General features: G+C 39.1%; 4 protein-coding genes across 17 annotated transcripts; 2 read left to right on the plus strand and 2 right to left on the minus strand.

Annotated features, from left to right (window-relative positions):
- The first annotated feature begins 207 nt into the window (after window positions 1-207).
- Window positions 208-10,812, plus strand: LOC117223321 (uncharacterized). Of its 6 annotated transcripts, none has more exons than XM_033475538.2 (16): window positions 208-771; window positions 2,348-2,485; window positions 4,643-4,669; window positions 4,947-5,143; window positions 5,235-5,376; window positions 5,468-5,564; window positions 6,247-6,441; window positions 6,591-6,743; window positions 6,830-7,133; window positions 7,200-7,478; window positions 7,552-7,762; window positions 7,838-8,022; window positions 8,124-8,416; window positions 8,708-8,947; window positions 9,537-9,719; window positions 9,832-10,812. In XM_033475538.2, the coding sequence occupies exons 2-16, from the start codon at window positions 2,355-2,357 to the stop codon at window positions 9,988-9,990; spliced, it is 2,796 nt and encodes a 931-aa protein (XP_033331429.2). In that variant the 5' UTR covers window positions 208-771; window positions 2,348-2,354; the 3' UTR covers window positions 9,991-10,812. The 6 variants fall into 6 exon arrangements, with proteins under 6 accessions (XP_033331429.2, XP_033331431.2, XP_076381113.1 ...); XM_033475540.2 differs by having other exon boundaries at window positions 6,247-6,363; XM_076524999.1 differs by lacking the exon at window positions 208-771 and having other exon boundaries at window positions 2,350-2,485; window positions 2,686-4,669.
- A 182-nt stretch (window positions 10,813-10,994) lies between these two features.
- CSN6 (COP9 signalosome subunit 6) lies at window positions 10,995-21,761 on the minus strand. Of its 8 annotated transcripts, none has more exons than XM_076525014.1 (6): window positions 21,544-21,761; window positions 12,273-12,533; window positions 11,909-12,192; window positions 11,675-11,840; window positions 11,405-11,598; window positions 10,995-11,317 (listed from the first exon to the last, which is right to left on the minus strand). In XM_076525014.1, the coding sequence occupies exons 2-6, from the start codon at window positions 12,502-12,504 to the stop codon at window positions 11,177-11,179; spliced, it is 1,017 nt and encodes a 338-aa protein (XP_076381129.1). In that variant the 5' UTR covers window positions 12,505-12,533; window positions 21,544-21,761; the 3' UTR covers window positions 10,995-11,176. The 8 variants fall into 8 exon arrangements, with proteins under 8 accessions (XP_076381129.1, XP_076381122.1, XP_076381126.1 ...); XM_076525007.1 differs by lacking the exon at window positions 21,544-21,761 and adding an exon at window positions 13,284-13,317; XM_076525011.1 differs by lacking the exon at window positions 21,544-21,761 and adding an exon at window positions 12,934-13,057.
- LOC143260191 (histone-lysine N-methyltransferase SETMAR-like) lies at window positions 15,160-16,978 on the minus strand. The gene is made up of 2 exons (XM_076525015.1): window positions 16,915-16,978; window positions 15,160-16,628 (listed from the first exon to the last, which is right to left on the minus strand). Exons 1-2 carry the CDS (start codon window positions 16,958-16,960, stop codon window positions 15,655-15,657), a joined length of 1,020 nt encoding a protein of 339 aa, XP_076381130.1. The 5' UTR covers window positions 16,961-16,978; the 3' UTR covers window positions 15,160-15,654.
- On the plus strand, window positions 18,754-20,447 carry LOC117223325 (stromal cell-derived factor 2). Of its 2 annotated transcripts, XM_033475548.2 has the most exons (5): window positions 18,754-18,915; window positions 19,155-19,350; window positions 19,420-19,650; window positions 19,725-19,925; window positions 20,007-20,447. In XM_033475548.2, exons 1-4 carry the CDS (start codon window positions 18,843-18,845, stop codon window positions 19,891-19,893), a joined length of 669 nt encoding a protein of 222 aa, XP_033331439.2. In that variant the 5' UTR covers window positions 18,754-18,842; the 3' UTR covers window positions 19,894-19,925; window positions 20,007-20,447. The 2 variants fall into 2 exon arrangements, with proteins under 2 accessions (XP_033331439.2, XP_076381132.1); XM_076525017.1 differs by having other exon boundaries at window positions 19,725-20,447.
- Window positions 21,762-21,853: the final 92 nt, after the last annotated feature.

The following is a 21,853-nucleotide window of genomic DNA, read 5'->3' on the forward strand; positions in this document are numbered from 1 at the left end:
TGAACCGGAAGCGTCAAGGGAAACGCGCCTAATGCGAAAGCGCGGCGGCGGCGGCGGCTATGCTCTACGGAACGTTGCATACGCCCGAGAGGTTCCCTTTGAAAAATTCTATATAGGACTTGGCAGGGCGCCGGCGCCGCTCTATAAATAGCGCGTAGAACGCCAAGCGGCGAGCTGCGGCTCGTGGACAAAGTATGCATCAGGAAAGGCAGCAATCGGATGCGCGCGACGACCAAGATACAACCAGTTGACGGTGGTAGATTTCACCGCTTCGAGCCGCTTCGAGCCACCTACCCTCGGTGAACGCGTATACGATTCGGTCGTTGGTCCGAGGCATCGCGTGCCGATCAATTTGACGGGTTCGAGACAGCTGTCGAGAGCAAGGCGATCGCGTCCGTGCAGCAACCTATCTTTTTAGCCGGTTTTCGTGTCGCGTATACATCCGTCGTCTCGAGTTGTCGGCGTACGGGGGTTATCAAACATTGTCCTCCGGATTCGACCGACGCGTCCGAATTATCCGAAAAGAAAGATCCGATCTCGCCGCGCGCGACCTACCGTCCATGCCGGTGTTTCCACACGATCCGGGGAGTCAGCTAAAGTTGTACGAGTGATTTCGTCGAACGGCGTGAAACGTGCAGGCGGCGTACGTACGACGTGCAGGCGTGCGACGTACGGCGTGTCCGTTGACGCAATGGCATACTTTAAAATGTGACTCCTTCGTTCACGCTTCGATCGCGTCAGCTGATCGACAACGTGTATCGAACAAATTAGGTGATTATGCGAATTCTGCTTTAAATCAACCGTAACGTTATATCTCTTTCTCTCTCTCTCTCTCTTTCTCTTCCTCTCTCACTCAGAACTCTGCCCCCTCCCCACTCCAGCTTCCCTCTGTGTCCCTCCCGTGCCTGTCTATACATGTATATCTCTCTTGCCTACCATTTCCCTTTTCACCGAGTGTTCGGTTTTCTAGCCGGCTGCTTACGGACGAACTAATTATACTCTCTCCTCGTGTCGAGAGGTTACTAACCAGATCGGACAACCCCTTCCGACATGCGCACGAGCAGAGTCGAATTATTCATTCCGTGGGGTCCCTAGATTCGTTCGCGCACCCCTTCCTTGCCTCTCTCTCTCTCTCTCTCTCTCTCTCTCTCTCTCTCTCTCTCTATCTCTCTCTCTCTCTCTCTCTGTTAACGCGTCCCGCTGGACTCGATCGAACGTTCTACGAAAATACGATAGGGATCATCGATAAATCATCGATCGGAACTGCTTCGAGCATCGCGAGGCGCGGAATGACGAAACCGTGTTGTTATTTTTTTTTTCAGTTCGAACGCTAATTCTAGCAAAGATAACGATCGCTCGTCGAACCACCGGCAAAGACAATGCACGAGTTCGACCAAGGAATATCACATGTATTTTTACGCGAAGGATAAAGGCTATATCGAGTTACGCTGCTGGGCCGTGTGAGACCTCGTTTCGTTTTATAAGCATGGCGCGCTTATTTTTACGCGACAATTCGCGCGTACAAGTATGCGCCACCCTTCTCGTCGCTGATTCGCCGAAGCTCCCGCGCTTGTTCCGAGTTAGAAGGGACGCGCTGACAGATCGGTTATCGCCGATACGTACGTTCGTCCAATTCGTTCGCTGTCACCAACACTATAATAGCATGTTGCTATTATAACAACGCGTTGCTACGTGTACCAATGTGTATAGAAAAATCCTAATAATAACACATGCTCGTATCACGATGGCAAAACTGTTTCTTCGAGAGAAGAATATAATAATATTATATATTATATATAATTATTATATAATAATATAATAATTTCAAACGGCGAATCGAAAGTCGCGCGTGTCGAGGTTAGGATCGGCATCGAGGCCAGGACCGGTATCAAATTCACGAAACAACTGTCCCCGCAGTTTGGCCGGCGTACCGTACTCGTTCCAGCAACACCGGTATCTCCGCGTGGCGCTCGTCGATCGTGTGCAGACTTCGCGGAGACGAGCCTGCCGTCAGAAAAATGTTTCTAATCCCTTTTGAAGTTCGGCTCGTCGAGCGGCAATCTATTTTGTTGCGCGTAAGACGAGGCGAGCCGAGAGACGAGGCAAGGCGAGGCGAGGCGCGGCGCGGCCTGTATATTTATGCCGTTTGCGTGAAACAACGAACACGTTGCCCCCGGCTGACTCGTGCTCGACGACCGCGAGAGCCACGAGTAAATCGGTGCGCGCGCGACACGCACGAAAATAGGACGCGCCATGCCGATCGCTCGGAAGATAATCGCCGCGCCACACCTGGCCCAGCGATCTCACAAATATTAATCGTCTGTTACGCTTTCTGTGGACGGTTAAGGGCGGACATGGCTCTGGTGATGCTACCCTGCGACCTGCCATGGTGGCCGGCCGTGGTCAAGCAGCTGGATCGCGCGGCCGCTGCCAGAAACTCGGGGAACCTCGTCGAGGCGATGCAACGCTTGCACGACATGTGCAAGTAAGTATGCCCATTGATACACATACATACATACATACATATGTAGTACTATGCGTATATGCATAGTAAGATATATATATATATATATATATATATATATATATATATATTAGGGTGTCCCATAAGTTCTTTCCGCGCCGCGCTATGAATGACTCTTAACTGTTTATATAAACACGCAGGCTTATTTTTTGGCTGTTTAGGGTAACAGTTTCAGTCATCCCGGAGCTCTTTTAGAGTACGTTTCGTTGGAGACGAAGTTCCTTATAAGTTTTTTTTTCTACGCTGTTCAATATGGATAGCCGAAAGAAGCATTTGCGGCACGTTATGCTTCATTGCTTAAAAAAAAAAGTGATAGGGCAAAGAACACTGCGAACGAGATTTGTACCGTTTACGGTGATGGTTCCACGACTATTAAGACAGTCCGCGATTGGTTTGAGAGATTTAGAGCTGGCAATTATGATTTGAAAGACGAAGACCGCAGCGGCCGTACAACAACGACGGATGCGGACCTTGTCAAAGATATGCTCGCTGAAAATCCGCGATATAGCGTGCGTGAGATAGCGGACGCCACTAACATACCCAGGACAACGATACATAAGCACTTAACCCCTTAACGTACGCGCTCGAGTTTAACTCGAGCGCGCTAAACTGGCCAAACTGTGCACACTCGAGATAATTCGAGCGGCGTTGTACTTTCTGTTGCTATAATTTTTCACACTCGAGTGCGATCGAGAATTGAAAATAACAATGTGAAAGCAAAAAAAAGACAATCGTTTTATTGATATTTATCATTTACATGGGATTGTAAGCTATAACACTTACTTATTCAAGTATAAAATATATCCTTTTTCTACTTATCGCTTACGGCTTATCTCTTCCTTGTGAGCCGCTTTCCGACAGCGTATTCAGATTCAGATTCTGATTCGCTCATTTCTCAATATATATTTCACTAAAGTATAATGTAAAATAAAATATAAATAATAATAAATATTATAAATACTAGTATTGTTATTATTTATGTTTTAAAAGTATAAATAAATATTTGTACCGATAATAATGTTTATTCTGAAATGGGAATTCGAAAAGAAAGATAAAAAAAGTCGATGTGCGTGTAATATTACGATATTCGACTATTTTCTGCGACGTTATCAACATCCAAAATTGCAATAAAAATTTTGATTATTTTCGTATCCTTGTAATTTTCTTGCCAAGACAACGTTCTAAATTGTGTTTTTTTTTACATTAAAAAAAATTGACTTTTTTTGGCCGGCCTTTTTAAAAAAAAAACTGTGCATTAAGGGGTTAATCAAGATGGGATATGTGAATCGATTCGAAGTTCCACACCGGCAAATTTTCATCACGACAACGCAAAACCGCATGTTGCGTTGGTCGTAAGACAAAAATTATTGCAGTTTGATCGAGACGTTCTACCTCGCCCTCCGTACTCCCCAGACATTGCTCCATCCGATTATTACTTGTTCTTCTCGTTGAAAAATCCTCTCCGTGAAAAACGGTTCAAATTCGTAAGCGAGATAAAAACGCACTTTGATCAATATTTTGCAAATAAGCCTCAACAATCTTGAAAAGACGGCACAGCGAGGCTTCCCGAAAGATGGAAGAAGGTAATAGAGCAGGACGGTTCATATATAACTCGATAAATCAACCTTGAACAACAAATATCGTGTAATCATTTCGCGGCAGAAAAAAGGAAAGAACTCATGGGACACCCTAGTACATAGAGAAAGGAAACGCGTGTGGACTTAAGCAGTGCTTTAAGCTGGACTTAAGCTTTGTTGCTCCCAACTTAGCCCCGTTGGGTGCAACGAAAGAAAGCCCGCTCGCAGGAAAAGCGATCTTCAGCGCAACCACTCGAACCGCCCGAATAAATATATCAATTAATCTTTTGGGGACAGGTAGAGCAATATTGGATCGCGGAATTTTCTTACGGGCCAAATTCCCTCTCAACGGAATCTCTCGGCTGTTTCTCAATTTCACTCGATAACTTTGCGAACCGTCGAACATAATCGTGCTCTTGTTGTGAACTGGAAAATTGTAACAGATTTGGAGAACAGTTTCGGAAGCAAACGAACGCTTCTCGTCTCGCGATGATATCAACCATTAACGAACTCGATTTTTCTGCCACATGCTGTTGAAAAGACGCGAGGAACAGTGCTTGCTGAAAAGGTATCCGATCAAGACCATCTCTAAGTATCAGTAAAAGATGTACCCTCTTTGCGAATGCTTTTACGCGCTGACCTTTGCACAGAAGAAACCTCATCCACTATGTGTTCTGTGTTCCATACTGTACACACACACACGTACATACATACATACATACACACACAAACACACATATATCACTGTCTCTCCGTAGTAACGATCGCGCAATCTTTTTTTGGTAATGAGCGAACGAGAAATGCAATATTCGTGGAGGTCCGAAAATCGCTCGGGTATATTTCAGTATAAGCCTCGATCCCGAGGAAGATTCGCAAGATCCGGAGCTGTTCGCCGAGCTGGTCGCGTTCCTCGACGAGGATCTCGACTCGGCGGAGCGGGAGCACGTGCTCACGAAAACGATACCTCGGATGGTGGATCGGGCTAAAGCGTTGAGAAACTGCAAGCCTCCGCAGGGCTTGCACTTCAGTCTCCAGCAACAAGGTGACTACTACGGACTACCGCGGACACGCCGATGAAACAATGGTACCTCGATTGTCGGCGTGAATACGTAAAAAATGCGCGTGTGTCGCAGGTGACTGCGTCGAGTACAGCTACGGCTTCGTCTCCTCTTTGGTCGCGAACGCCTTCTTCTCCACGTACCCGAAGAGAACCGCGAAAACGCATCCGACTTTGCGCGACTTCAACTTCACTAACTTCTTCAAGCACCTTCGAAAGTAAGTAGGCAAGCTGCTCGATCGGCTGTGAATGTAAATCGGACAGTGAAAGAAATGTCGTAAATTCGCGTTGTTGTTTTTTCTTTTTCAGTAACGGACAGAAAGCGAAGCTGAAAAGTATATTTCACTATTACGATTACCTCGAGAAGGAGAACGCTTTGGACGGTAAATTGGTGATCTCCAGGCAGGTACGTAGGCTGTTGGACGGGTGGGTAAGCGTTAACCCCTTAACGTGCACACTCGAGATAATTCGAGCGGCGTTGTACTTTATGTTGCTATAATTTTTCACACTCGAGTGCGATCGAGAATTGAAAATAACAATGTGGAAGCAAAAAAGAAACAATCGTTTTATTGATATTTATCATTTACACGGGATTGTAAGCTATATAACACTTACTTATTCAAGTAGTATAAAATATATCCTTTTTCTACTTATCACTTACGACTCATCTCTTCCTTGTGAGCTGCTTTCCGACAGCGTATTCATATTCAGATTCTGATTCGCTCATTTTTCGATATATATTTTACTAAAATATAATGTAAAATAAAATATAATAATAATAATAATAATAATAACAACAATAATAACAATAATAACAATAATAATAATAATAGTAATATTCTGAAAATTAGAAATCATACCAATTGTATAAATATTTAGTATTTTTGTATTTTTGTCATTTTCTTGCCAAGACAACGTTCTAAATTGTGCTTTTTTACATTAAAAAAAATTGATTCTTTTTGGCCGGCCTTTTTCCAAAAAAAACTGTGCATTAAGGGGTTAATGTACAAAACGAAAAAAGAAAATTAAATTCGAAAATAATAATAATAAAAAACGAAATTATACAAAACGGAATTCCAAATCGGCAGGTGATGACGTCCAAGCAATGGCTGACCATCGAGGATTGGCTGGAGAGCAACGTGCCCCTCTGTCCACTGATGATAAGGCACGAGGGACGACTGGAGAGGGTGGAACCGGAAACAAAAGTATTGCGCGTTTGCTTCACGAGCGCGAAGTTTGGCGGCGGCGTGCTTGACGGTGATGTTACGCAAGAAACTGTACATGTAAATAATTGAAGGCAAAACCGCGTGACGAGCCTAACTCCGTTCGTAAACCGCGCGGTTTATCCGTGTCGTTCGTGTAAGATGGGAAACAGAACGCGACCGCGAGCAATCGCGAAATAAATCAGAATAATCGTCTCTGTTGCGTTTAGATAGCGACTCATCCGGAGATGCTCGCTGCGATACTGTCGGTCGAGGCACTAGAAGACAACGAGGCTCTGATAGTCGAGGGCGTCAGGCACGTGTCCCGCATAAACGATCCTCGGAACAGGGCCACGTTCGAAGCTCTGCCGAAACCTAATGTCGTGAGTAGCTCGATCGAGGTGACGAGTTCGCGAGCTGCAGCTTATTACAGCAAGCTTTCGTTCGGTTTTCGTTGAACGCGACACAGGTAACGGTCTGCTGCATCGATCCGGAGGATTACTCGGCGTTGCCCTTGGCGCAGTTCGAAGAGGACAACGTGCTGCGAGAAATGAACAAATCGTTGCTAGGATTTCGTCAAAGATACGTGCCGAGCAGCCCGACGGATCCGATCGGAAGATCGGAAATGGATCCGGACGGTGCTCTGAGTTCTCGCAGGTTGTCACCTATCGGGGAAAGCTTCAGCAGCACTCCGCCGGAAACGGATGCCGACGACAAGCCGGTGTCGTCGTCGTCGTCGGCCCATCCGTTAAATCACGAGTCCGTTAAGCAAGGTATCGACACCGAAGCAAGCAGGACTAACGTTCGTTTCGAATCGGATCTAATCTGTGCTCTTCCAGGGAAATCCGTGTCGGCCGAGCGGAACAAGTACGATGACGGTGCAACGGAGTCGCACGGAAGGCCAAACGGGAAATCCGTAAGATCGTCGAGCCCTCAGAAGTCGGGCAAAGAGACTAGCTGCGCGAGCAGAAGGAATCGGTTCATAGTTCTTGGCTCGAGCGGCGAAGTTTTGCCGGTGACCAGGAAGTCGCTCGGTCAAATGTCGGTTTACAGCAGCTGCAACAGTCAGAGCACGGACAGCTTTCATAGCGCGAAAGACGTGATAGAAGAAGACCCTGGTAGGTGACTAACGAATTGTTCAGCACGGGCACTGTTGTTAGCTAATTATAAGATCGATTCGACCGTGTTTAGAAGAGGAAGAACAAAGGTTGAGCAAGCGATACAGCAGCCAGTTGGACACACCGGAAAGGAGAGGTACGTTCGCTCAGCGTTTGAGGGACGCTTTGAAACGCGAGAGCACAGCCACCGGTGGTGCAGCCTCCTCGAACACGTCGTCCGGTGAGAGTAGCTACGCCGTAGGAATAAGCGTGTCCGGAAGTCACGTTTACGATCAAGATATCAAGTAAGCGAGAGCTCTCTCGCTCTCTAAAGAGTTGATACACGATAATGTTTTACGTACTTTTGAAACGTGATGCAGGGTGAAACGAGGTGGCTCGAGGGGTTTCGTTCTCAGAGACGAAACCGTGGATGAAGAGTTTCTGAAAGAATCGTTGGAGGCGGAACAGAAATGGCTCGGTAGATTCCGACAGAATCAATCGACGCTTCAGCGGAGAGACACGAGTGCCAGTAGTAGATACAGTTTCAGTACCGAATACAATTCTGGCAAGTATTACGAAACGCATCTTTCTGCGTTCGTTGAATAGTACCTTTCGCCACTGTCTAAATATAACAAGTGAAACCGACATGACTCTTCGTGCGTTCAGATTTTTGTTCGGAGCTCGAGGAAGTATACGAGCAACTAGCGAAATGGTTAGAAGATCCCATAGCGGCGGACGAATCGCGTGAATTAGACGCAAGGGACAGGGCGGTAGTTAGATTCGCGGGCTCGTTGCTAAAGAGAGCTCTCAGCGAATCGTTTGCTGGCGTCCCGGTACAGGAGGGTGAACCTCAACCTCTCATTGATTCAGTCGACGTGAATCAGAGGCACAAGTTAGCTTTGGCCGTGCGAAGTTTGAGTTTAGAGCTAGCCCGTCAAAAAAATAGGAGACAGCAATCAGTAAGAAACAAGTTGTTTTTGTTTTTCCTCACAATCGATTCAAGAAATCACACCCGATCGACACACGATAACATGGTCGTACGATAAGATACACGCACACTCACTCACACATGCGACAAATCGAACACGCGCAATTTTAATCGAACATGTATATCATAAGATCATTTTTGTTTGAACCGACCGCGTCGTCGAAGAATGAGAGACAAACTGAAAACTAATGCTCTAGCCTAGATACATATACATAATTTCACGTACGTAGCCAAAGTTTCATCGGATGATTACGATACGCAGGTCTCTGAATCCGAAGACATAGAGAATTACGAAGACGCTTTAAGTAATCGTACGATGTCGAAAGAGGTAAAGGATATCCAACGTAAAAAGCTTAGAACGGTAACGTTCACGTCCGAAGTTTTTCAAACATTGGTCGATGACAAGACTACCGTGTATCTGTCTAATCCTGTTTCTTTAAGTACACCTGGACCCATAAAGGATAAACTAGCGCAAGAATTCGAATCGCATGTTACACTTAACGTGAGCAAACTTTCTGTTACACATGTATATGTAAACTCTTGTTCCGTAAATGTAACGCATGAACCAATTCCGATTTACTACCAGAAACCATTAGTTCTCTCTCTCTCTCTCTCTCTCTCTCTCTCTCTCTATCTATCTATCTATCTATCTATCTATATCTATCTCTTACTCTCTCGTTGCTTACCAATTCTGAACTTTCGAACGCTTGTCTTACTAGCAGTTAAAAATAGAAACTTGGTAATTTATGCACGCTAAATGATCGCCGCTCGCTGTTGCATGCCAGATAACAGAAATTATGTCTCTAACAGGAGGTAATGTTGTAGACACGTACACATCTCTAACGATTAATGATTTGTCTCTCATTCTATTTGATGATTGTCTTTTACTTTCCTGACTTTGAATTGACGTGTAACATTTTCATACTTTCCGAAGTAACATTGCCCGAGAATACACTCCGAAAATTCGTTTTTCTTTTTTTTTCTATGGTTGCTAAAATTGGCATTTCTATTGTAATTAGTTTGCGTTTCGCGGGATGACCGATTCCCGCGTGATTCTTGTCGCTCCATGTTTACCAACACGATGTTTTTAGATACCAAGAGACAGTAGTCCGCAATCCGGTGGATTGTTGTCTATCGTGACTGGAAACTGGGGATGCGGATCACGATTAAAAGGGGACCCCCAGTTGAAGCTTGTTGTTCAATGGCTCGCCGCTTCTTTAGCGGGCGTGCCGAAATTGATTTACTACACCGCAGGGAATCCAAGACTATCGAAGGTAACGGATTCCCTTTTGTCTATGACAATGTTACCTATATGTTGTTTCTTCGCGAAGAAACATACACCGAGAAAGAAAGATCCAGGTGATCGAACAGAGAACGATTCTTCAGTTAGATACCGTGAGCAGGGTCCTGATGGATAGGCACTGGTCGGTCGGCGATTTGGCTGCTGCTACCTTGAGATTTTCCTTGCAAATCATGGAGGAAAGAATGGAAGGAAGGAACACGTTGTTCGAGGAGATAATCGGTATGGACAAACCGAGCCCTTAGCCCGACTCGATGCTGTCTGTTCTGGTAGATATTTTAGCTACCATGATCGAAGACAGCCTGGTGTGAACGCCTCAAACGATTATTATCACGAGAGAAAGAAGCATGACAAACTTCTCCTACCCGTGTATAGGACCTACGCTGTAGGTGACACTTTTTCAACGACGTGGGGCCAGGTGAAACAAAAACGAAAACCGAAACGAAAATGAAACTCTTCCGTATGATTTTTCCAACGTTTTTACTTTTACAAACCAATTATGGGGGAAGCATCGCGACCGATCTCTGGCGGGTTTCAAATGTTTCATATCAATGCAATATCAAACGAAGCCGCACAACTCAAGTGTACAAAACGAAATACTTCAAACACAAATAAGAATTTAAACAGTTTTTTAAGCGTACGCGATACACGTGAACAAAGTCAAAAAGAATTGTTATTGCAAGTTGCACGGAAGGCAACTGTGTTATAGAATTTTTCTGGTGTATATTGTCATTGTTGTCCTAACAGTATTTATAGAGATTTAATAGTCTATTCACGGGAAAAGTCAATTCAGATTTATGTTCTTACGTATAGGATACGTAACTTGATACGGTTACCTGCAATAACTAACGAGGCACAATATATTACACTATATTTTGTACAGTATAATATTTAACGTCGCTGTATGTGTCGGATCGAAGCGTATCTATTGTATGTAATGACTTCATAGATTTTTAGGAGAAGATTTTTAGTCGTATTTTATAGGCTGCTTTTTTATATCAAGTATAATTTATACAAAACGATTATGTAAATAATAAAAATGAAATATATATCTAATGAGAAAGTAACGTGGCCTCCGAGACGATACAAGTTTCCAAAACTCAACAAATGCTAGGTCTAAAGTCAGTCATATAACATATAATGTATTCAAATGAAAGAAAACAACATAACAATCGTAACATGTCTTCCACTATCGTAGAACAATGACAATATAGTTTATCTGTTTGTCAGGTGTTAACCAGTACAATGATTCAACTGATTTTTTTACCTTTATTTTATAAGAGAGGCAATATCAATTATGGAATTAAGATTACTCATCAACGACAAACTTTACCAGTTTCAATCCTTCATATTCCGAAAATAGTTTACTACAATTGTAAGGAGTAAAAAAAGACAATTGTAAAAAAAAAAACAATGGCTTCTATTCACTCATCACAAAAAGTGACATCGTAAACGACGGCCTACTCCTTGTCTATCGTACAAAATATTGAATTTATTAACAAATTGATTAATATTATTGCAATCTTTCGTTATGATGCCAAGATAAGTCATCAGACCAAAATCATTGCATTGCTGAAAAAAGTAACGATACGATGCGTTAGATACGTAAATGAGAAAGCGTTCTAATATAACCGTGGAGGTTGCATTATAAATACGTACATTATAAAAATCAGCTTTGAATTTTGGATTATTTAAAACTGGTAACCGATGTCCCAGAGAACAAGCGGCTCTCAGCACTTCGTGGTTTCCTTTTATTTCACCGCTCTGTACTGCCTGTACGTATTTCAATACCAATTTCACCCGCGAATGCAGCATCTTTATAGCACTATGCTGTGCAGTTAGATGTTCCGCAACTATGCACAAGTTTACCAACGTTATCCTTGCGGTAGTTTAAAGCTGCAAGAACGAAGTAAAGACGCGCGACATTACCTAATGAGCTTTCTCCTTGATCGTTACTGCACATTCTCGCTACATGATCGACACCAATTCTTTCTGCCTCTTCTGTTGCCAGCGTATAAGTTAACGGGACAAACAGCATGGTAGCTTCTCCATTAACCAAATCAATTACCGACTCGTACATAGAAACGGATAATTGCTGTAAGATACAATAACAGAATGATTGCGTCTACTATAAAAAAAAGCAAAAGTATCCCCCATACGTACATCTGTGTTTTTTGGTCTGGGATCAAGTTTTAATAACACAGGGCTTTCATTGATTTCGCAAAGCTGTTTGTGCACTCTAATGTCCCTTTCGTTAGGCATATCTCCTGTTGTGTACCACCCCAAAAAATCCATTTCACTAAACACTTGCTTAAACTGCTCTTCTTTGGTATTATAATAATCTCTGTCGATTATAACATCATCCCCGATGCACGTAAACATAAGTTCAAAGGAATTCATAATTTCTATATTACGTCCTTTCTGTTTACCAATCAATGCTCCATATACTGCAAATATAAAGAAATTAAATCAAATATAAAGCCGAAGCTCTTAAGATTATCAACTATAAAAACATATAAAGATCTACCCAATTGATCTGTTCCTTCTTGAGCACGAAGTCTAGTCCAATGTTCGCTAACATTCATTATAACCAAAGGATGCAGACTAATTGATACAGATCCAACGGTACCAGAAGATGCCATTACTTTGATGGCACTTGAAGGATTTGTCGAGGTGGTAGAATTTTTTTCAACATTATCATCATCAACTTCCATTGGTGTCTCTGATGGAGCTGCTGCATTGTTTTCGTCAACTTCCATACCGTTTAAATAATGTTTGCTCTTATATTCTAAAAATTGAAATGAGTGTGAATCATTAATTTATCATCAAAGAACTAAATAAATTCAATTGAAATAACTCTTTATAGCGTGTAAGAACGTCAAAATAATAGATCTCGAAATCATAATGATACAGTTGATGGAAACTTTTCAAGAAACTGATTTATACATTACTGTAACCCAAAAAAAAACAGGAATTTTTTGAAACGATTTACAAATGCATTATTTTGACTGTCCGATAGTTCCAATGTTAATGTTTACAAGAGGTGAAATCTTTTTGCTACGATGCTAACAGCGTGCTTATTGAGAATGACACAACTAAAACTATCTGACGTGAATTCTAGCTAAAAGTCATACTACACTACGCTTCTTCTATCCGCAAACGTTGTCAGTCGGTGAATGCATACATACACACTTGAAAACAGCGTTGCCGTTGCCAGAAACGAAGAAGAAAATCGAGATCAAGATGCGTGACGTCATAAAATATCCCGTTCTGACCCCGCGACTTGTACGCACCAAGTGAGGATTAGTGATACTATATGTATATGTACATGTATGCAAAATATGTATATGGATATATATATATATGTATATGAATATATGTATATGTATGCAAAATCTAGCACAAGCTAAAATATCCTAATTGCCTAGAATATCCTAAAATCCATGGGCACAACCGACACTATATTGCACATAGTGTTGGGTATTCAAGCCAACCAACCAATTCGAACCTGCGATGATTACATACGAATGGTTTGTACCTATTTTCATTCGAGTCATTGGCACGAACGTGCTACGGTTGCCGAGAAACTTGCTACATTATACAATTTGACCGGTTGGGAAAATGGGCGCTTGGAAGAGGAAACCGGCACGTGAGGGAGCCCCCGTTTTATTTCCCATGGACATCACGTGACATGTGATACGACATCACTGCCTCAAGCCGACAAGCCCGTTAATATAGCGTACCGATTATAAACTATGACTATAAGATATAGAATCTATTTAGATTATATCTACAATCTAGATACTAGCTCCAACTTCTGCACGACTCTAGCCCGCAGCTTGCTAAGCAGTCGAAAATAGGGACAAAAATTCCTTTCCACTGATTGGTTAACGATTCGATACTAATGAAGATGATCAAGAGAGACAGAACAAACCCAGTAGTTCTATGTGTGAGAGGATGAACGAGTAAGCCTTCCCAGTGAAGCATCGAGACCTGCGAGACTAAGCTAGCGTAATCATTGTACACGTCGCGTCACCCTTGAGTCAGAGCCTTCTGCTCTTACTCACGCTTGTTTCTCGCTTTCAAAGAATCAGAGCCTTCGGAGACTTCTCTGATCCACTTTTAGTCTACAATAATTACTAGACATACACTGCGTCTTATTGTTAGTAAAGTAAGTCGTCGTTGTAAGAATATCTAATATTGGCTTTGTTCTGACTCCCTTTCATTATTATAAAATGATTGTAAAATAAAATAAGAAGTGTAATGTGTGTGAAACTAAAAGTACTATAAAACTCAATCCAAACGTCTTTTCATTTATAAATTTGGGAAAATCTATCCCTACACATTCTTTTCCTACGTTCCTATTCTATTCATACGTCTGACTTTCCATTGACTTAAACTACTTGCTAATTGTATGAGAACATGCGAGGAGGTATGTATCTCGAATTTCTTTGTTCGGGTTGCGATTGATTTGTACTACTGAAATTTAAAAAATTTTCGAAATATCTCATGAATTTCTTTGAAAATCTATCATGAATTTCTTTGTCTGTCTTACGGTTTAATTATACTACTTGCGATAAAATTTTCCGAAAATTTCTGTCGAAATTTTGGCTTTTGTATTAGGACAACATGATATGCGAGGAGGTATTCGAAATTTGTTATTTAATTTATTTAATGTCGCATTTGTGTGCTTAATAGCAATTAGCGGCCATTTGTGGGATAACATTCGCATATAGTATATGCCGAGTAATTATTGCAGACCAAAAGTAAATCAAAGAAGTCTCCGATTCTTTGAAAGCGAAAAACAAGAGTGGGTAACAGCGAAATGCTCTAATTCAAGGGTGACGTGACGCGTACACTGCTTGCACAAGCTTAGAGCCTCGCAGATCTCGATGTACGATGCTTCACTGTGAGGAATGTTCACTAAAAGTTTCACCCTCCATTACTGAGTGACCATTTCTCGCAGGCGCTACGCACGCAGTTAAGAGGACTTAGGACGACGTCTTATATGCCGAAATCATATGTCGTCGTTGCGTCGAAGCTTGTCGTCAGACTGCGCAATCTGCTACCCCGACTCCCTATTCTGCGCAGTAGGGGTTTACGAACTTCGCTGCCGGCACTCCAGTTCAAAAACTCTCGTTTCGTGACAGAGCTTATTCGTTCTCTTCAATGTGATTGGCTAATGACAATGGATTGCGAATAGCATTATCCAATCATATTTATGACGTCTCCTGTGCACCACTCACCAGATTCCAAACAAAAAGTCTAAACAGGCGGTCAAGAGCGACAGAGCTACGTTATGTTGTTATTATTGTGTATTGTCCGCGTCATATTTGGCCAAATAGATTTCTTTGCGAATTCTTTATTAAATCGCACAAGAAACAGTTTCAGAATTAAATAAATAAAAAAGTATGAAATGTTGCAACATCCACCCTAGATTTTTATTTTTTTAAACACCTGTACAACTCTTTTCACGGAATAAACACTTTATTTACGAAGATAGTATTACAATTTTTATAGCCGCATTTATTCATGTGAAAGGCCAGAATTTGTTTAAAAATGACATTTATTCATTAAAATGAGTTGTATTTCATCTTTCAAAAAAAGACATCAAGTTTGCATCGTTTATTTGTATCATTATTTTCATTCATTTTCCGGCGTAAACATTCAAACCAATGCAATACATTCGAAACATATCTCAATGTGCATTGAGCATTGTTTGCAAATTCGCTGGCAAATGTGGTCAAGAATCCAACGAGGTGAAAGCGCCAGGCATACGGATGCGCGAAAAGAATGAGACCACAAGCATCCTCCATAGCTTGTGGGCCAAACTATTGGGTTGGCAGAAAAGTAATTTCGGTATTTCAATGTGAAATAAAATTCAATTTTTTCTATACAGAAAATGAATTTTAATTAGTCAAATATTTTCCATTTTGTTCGATGACTTTTTGCCATCTTTCTGGTAACTCCATAATTCCGCACTCATAAAACTTCTGGTCCTTATCGGTAAAAAACTTGATCAACTGCGATTTGAGGCTATCATCATTACTGAAATTTTTACCATGTAGAAAGTTTTGTAAACTTAGAAATAAATGATAATCCGTTGGTGCAAGGTCGGGGCTATATGGAGGATGCGACATCACTTCCCAACCAAGCTCCAATAATTTTGTACGTGTTGCTAAAGATGTGTGAGGCCTCGCATTGTCGTGGTGGAACACGATTCCTTTGTGATTTGCCAATTTTGGCCTTTTCACTTTGATTGCTTCCTCCAATTTCATAAGTTGTTGGCAATAAACATCCGAGTTGATCGTTTGGTTGCTTGGAAGCACCTCGAAATACACAACACCTTTATAGTCCCACCAAATTGACAGCATGATCATTTTCTGATGCAATTCAACTTTTGGTATGGTTTGTGCTGGTTCATCAAGCATGGAATATGACCTTTTTTTATTAATGTTATTGTAAACGATCCATCTTTCATCACCAGTGATAATTCGTTTCAAAAACGGGTCGATTGCATTACGTTTAAGATGAGTATCGCAAATACTGATTCGTTGCGTTAAGTGAATTTCTTTCAATTCATGCGGAATCCAAACATCGAGCTTCTTAACAAGTCCAAGAGATTTTATGTGATATTCAATTGCTGTATGTGATACATTTAATCTTTCTGCAATCTCTCGTACAGTTATATGACGATTCGATTCAATTATGGCTTTGATTTTGTCATCTTCAACTTCAGAAGGTCGACCAGAACGTTGGTCATCTTTAAGTGAAAAATCTTCAGAACGAAATTTTTTGAACCAATTCTGACACGTACGTTCTGATAAGCAATCGGCGCCATAAATTTCACATAATCCTTTGTGAGCCTCAGCCGCTTTCTTACCTTTATGAAAATAAAAAAGTAAAATGTGTCGAAAATGTTCATTTCTGCATTCCATATTAAAATTGAGAGCAAACTATCAGTTGTAAACAAAACTACACGGAATTTATTATATTATTATTATTATTATTATTATATTATATTATTATATTATTATTTATTATTTATTATTTATATATTATTAACCCAAACGTGTCAACTGCCAAAGTTGAAGTCAAAAAAATGATAATCTTAATAAAAGAATGACAATAGAAACATTACGCTATCTATTGGTGCAAACCGAAATTACTTTCTTGCCAACCCAATATATTGGTTAGCGGTGTGACGTTTCGCATATGGTTGTACCATCTTCCTCACTCGCTATTTCTTCTCTTTGTCATTGACTACGAGGGCAGCACTGTTCAGCTGTGAATCGGCAGCCAATCAGAGCACAGCAATTCACTGCATTCTCTCAATTCAAGAACCTCATTGCCCCCGGATATGGTTCTTGAATTGAGAGATTACTGTACATACTATTGTAACTGTTGATAACCGTGTATGTAATAAATACTTCTATGTGCGTGTAAACGGCAATAATGGAGCAAGAAAATAAAGGATACATAGTCAATATACGAAACTAATTTATATAGAAAATTATATATAATCACGAGAGAGTAAAGAGAAATGCAAATGCGGCAAGAAAATGTTGGTTCGATTCGAATCTACTGATTAACGTAGTTCAATTGACTGCCTTCACGCGGAAGTGACAGAAATTACGATTGGTAGGGTAGCGTTATTTTATTACGTGTCATGTACGCAAATCTGTTTTTCCTAATTGCTTGAGGATCCCAAGACTAAGTCGTAAAGTTCTTGAAGTTCGTATTTGTTTAAACGAGTCGCTAAAGGTATTTAAATTTACCCTCTCATTTTATGGTATGATACGCGAGTTTATTATTATTCGCTTATCTTAAAGCTTACGTACTTTAACAGTGTTTAAAGCTGTCATAAACATATGTATTGCATGAATTTTCGATTGCGGTTTATAATGAAATAAATTGTTCGATGTCACCTGTATTTCTGTTATGTGTAAATACATACTATAAAAAAACCACACTCTGACAAGATTATGTTACCAATATGTGTTATCTTCTACCACTTACAGCAAAAAGATGCGTCAACTGAAGGGAAAGACGAAAGAAACAAACAAACAGAAGAAAGAAAGGAAAAAGGAATTTCTAGAGAACAAACAGCGTGTCTTCACAGTGGTGTTACCCACGATTGCTGCCATATTCGTTGTAATAGCAGCATACATTTATGTTAAAACCCGTCCAAAACTTGTTGAGTATTAATTGGAGTATTCTGCGTCATCATTGGTCATTAAAACATAACAGTGTATTTTGAGAATGCTTGAACAGTTCCTTCATACATTTGTACAATTAAATTAAAATTATTTAAATGAAAAGGCAGATTTTTGTGCCTGTTCAGAAAGCATTTCATTCCTATCGTTCAACAATCAAATATACATGTTACATATTAATTGTATAACTTTTGAAAAATATTTTTTGCTCTAAAAGTTATGTAATATCAGAGCATAAGCATAAATATCAATTAAGGAAATATTAATAAGGTTTTATTATATATAGAGGGAAGGTCGGGATACTTGTACTATTATTGTAAAATCTGTCTATATCGAGGTAGTTATTTTTTGAAGTTATACATATATTCAACTGTAATCTACCACATTTCTCAAGTGCAATTTTATAAAATAACAGTTTACCCAACTGTCTGTGGATTGTTCCAATATTGACTATGATTCCAAGTATGTTATTGCATTTTTTAGTGTAACAGATACATGCTTTCTCCATATACATATAATTGTTCCGTGTAAATTAATAAAACGCCTAGTAACTTTATCATTTTTTTAAATAAAATGAAAAGTATTGTTTTATAAAATATTTACAAAATAAATATGAATATAACATAAGTTGAACACGTATTATATTTTTTTATACTCCTTTAACATAAAATTATGTGCGACTCATTTAATAGATTCTTTATACATAAATATGATCGGACAAACTATACAAACTAAATCCGCGAATAAGTAGACAATTGCGAACCACTGGTATAGCCACATCTCACCAATAGGAAGCTAACACGTATATAATGTATCACGTGTGTTGAACGTTCGATTTGTGTTCCTCCGAAAGTTAAGCATTTTGTTATCAATTAAAGAAAATGAAAAATTATTTAATTAATTTTCCTTTTGCAATTTTGACAATAATTGTGTTATGGACAAGCTCCGCTAGAGGTAAACTAATGTTTTTATTTTCAACTATATGCGAAATGTCAATGTCAATCGACGTATACTTGAAATATTATTGTATTTATAATTAACTTGAATTTATTAATACATATCGTTTTCTTGTTAAGTATTTCTATATGAACGTAACGATGTATTATTAATATTACTGATATCTTCATGTTAACCTATTATCTTTTGATACATGCTATGCTTCTATGTATTAATGTCACATTTATTATATATAGCTAAGGGAACACAGTATGTGACATGCGGTTCTGCATTAAAATTATTGAATGTAGACTACAAAGTCACATTACACACTCATGATATTAAATATGCAAGTGGCAGTGGTCAACAATCAGTAACGGGTTTGTCAACAAAAGAAAATGGAAACTCCTACTGGCTTATTAAAGGCGCAACGAATACACACTGCACCAGAGGGTATGCGACGACAGTATTTATAGCAAGAGAATACTTCATGTTATAATTCATGCAATTAATTTTAAACAGCGAGCCTGTCAAGTGTGGAGACATCATAAGATTGGAGCACACAGGTACGAAAAAGAATCTTCATTCACACCGTGTTAGCTCGCCTCTTAGTGGTAAACTAGAAATATCTGCTTATGGAGATACCAAAGGAGAAGGGGACAATGGAGACAATTGGCTCGTAATATGTGACAATGAAAATGAATTATGGAGAAGGGATTCTCGTATTATGTTAAAACATGTTGACACAACTGCGTAAGTTAGACTGTGATATTTGAAGTATCTTAAAAGTATCTTTAAGTATATTTAAAATTGTCTCTTTTTTATAGATATTTAACAGTGAGCGGAAGAGTTTATGGTCACCCAATTAGTGGCCAAAGTGAAGTAGTAGGTGATATTACTGTTACCGGTCCCCGTTTTCAATGGATATCAGCAGAAGGTGTATTTGTTCACCCTCATAACTTTGAAGCTCAACACTCTGCGCATACAGAATTATAAAATGCTTTTCACTAGATTTACAATTTTGTATGGTAAATAATATTCTAACTAATTTTATTGAATATTTCAAAGAATAGATACTTATGTCAACGTCTTTTTAAATTTGATTTCAGATCAGTATCTGATTGTTCTATATTTCTATGAGGAAAGATTTTCCTGAAAAACACTTGAATTGATTTTATAGATCAGAAATTAATAGAAAAATTATATTCTTCCATTACTGTAACTTGTAAGAACAAATTTAGGAAACAGAAAACGTAGCATTATTTATTGTTCTCGTAATATACATAAACGCCAAATAATATTGTGAACAATTATACTTTTAATATTACTTTTATTATTAGTAAGATTGTAACAGGGAAAAGCTTCTTAATTGCACAAGAGTTGTTTTTATAATTTTCCTAACACTTCTATGAAGAGTGTGAAAATGTAATAAACGTATGCAATATTTATTACAATATAATACAATTTAAGATAATTAAAAAAATGTATATTTAATTTTATCCTGTGCATATATATATATATGTGTCTATAAACATGTTTATCATTTATAATTACTGCTTCTTATTATACCAATAGAAGAAACTGTTGCTTTCATCTTTTGTTCCATTTCCATATAGAAGCTTTAGTTACTATACTTATACTTGTTTGAGTTGATATTTTCCATTTAGATCTCTAGTTCCTATGAGACCATTGTATGGAAAAATAATATTTGAAAGACCATAATTACCAAAAATTTCATTTAAGTTTTGTTTTCCCAATGTGCTAGAATAGCCTTGTTTACCAGTCGTGCAACTATGTAATTTCCATGTTGCGTACACTAAGCAAATACATGAAACGGTAACTAAAATATCAAACATTGTTACAAGTAATATGTAACTGTTTTGTCTAGAATATAATAATTTAACCAAGGCAACAGGAAAACAGAAGTTTAAGAATATATTGAAAGAATCTGTATCTGATCTTATTACACGATTGATATTTTCATACAGATAAGGTCCTAGCGTGCACAATGAGTATATGCATGTTAAGGATGCATAAAAACAAAATAAGATGAAATTTCCAATATTTTGTCGTAGTATACAAGCACCTAAGAAAAAACAATGATGATCTCGAAAGTGAAAACATTTTCTACAGAAAATGCAGTGCTGTGTTGGTTTGCATGTATATTTGATGCATTTCTCACAGTACCATTTATATTCCGTGTTATTTGCTACTTTGTTATATATCGATTTCCTTCCTATTGTGGTAACTTCCATAATTGTTGTTTTACGACCAATAATGTACACTGAGTACCAATTCAAATATGCTTGAATGCAAAGAAATATAAAGATTGGAGTAATTCGTCCATTAATATATGTGGTTAGAATAACAACGATTAAACTATAAAACAGAGTAATAAATGGGCAAGATTTTGCAATAACTTGGGGAACTTTTTTCATATTTTTTATCTACAATAGCTTACACGCGATAAGTAGAGATAGTTAAAATACGTTAATTGTAAATTAACTTTGGATATGTGACAATTTTATTAATACACTGATTATTTGTCCTGCAAAAGAAGAAACGTACATGCGATTTTCCTATCGTTTATATTAAACTATTATTTTGTTAGAGGTTAGAGGACACTACGAAAATGAATCAACTGACCTTGATTATAACCCCTCCAATATCACAGGATGTATATTTCTAATTAAAATTACACATCAAAGTATGTAATAATCTTTTCTGCAAGTCAGTATCGCTTAATCTATCGATATTGTGCAATTTTGTTACTTCTTCTACATAACATGTCCTACGGGACATAGTTAATGTTCAATATACATATAATTGGGTTCGCATTTATCCGCGCCCACTGTCCACGGCCATGAAGGCAAAATGTTGAAGAAACTCGAAATGTTATTTACGAAAACATACAAAACCGCCATGTGGCTTTTTAAATTGTAATATAATGAAGGAT

Source organism: Megalopta genalis, chromosome 10 (assembly GCF_051020955.1).
Source record: "Megalopta genalis isolate 19385.01 chromosome 10, iyMegGena1_principal, whole genome shotgun sequence".
NCBI lineage: Eukaryota > Metazoa > Arthropoda > Insecta > Hymenoptera > Halictidae > Megalopta > Megalopta genalis.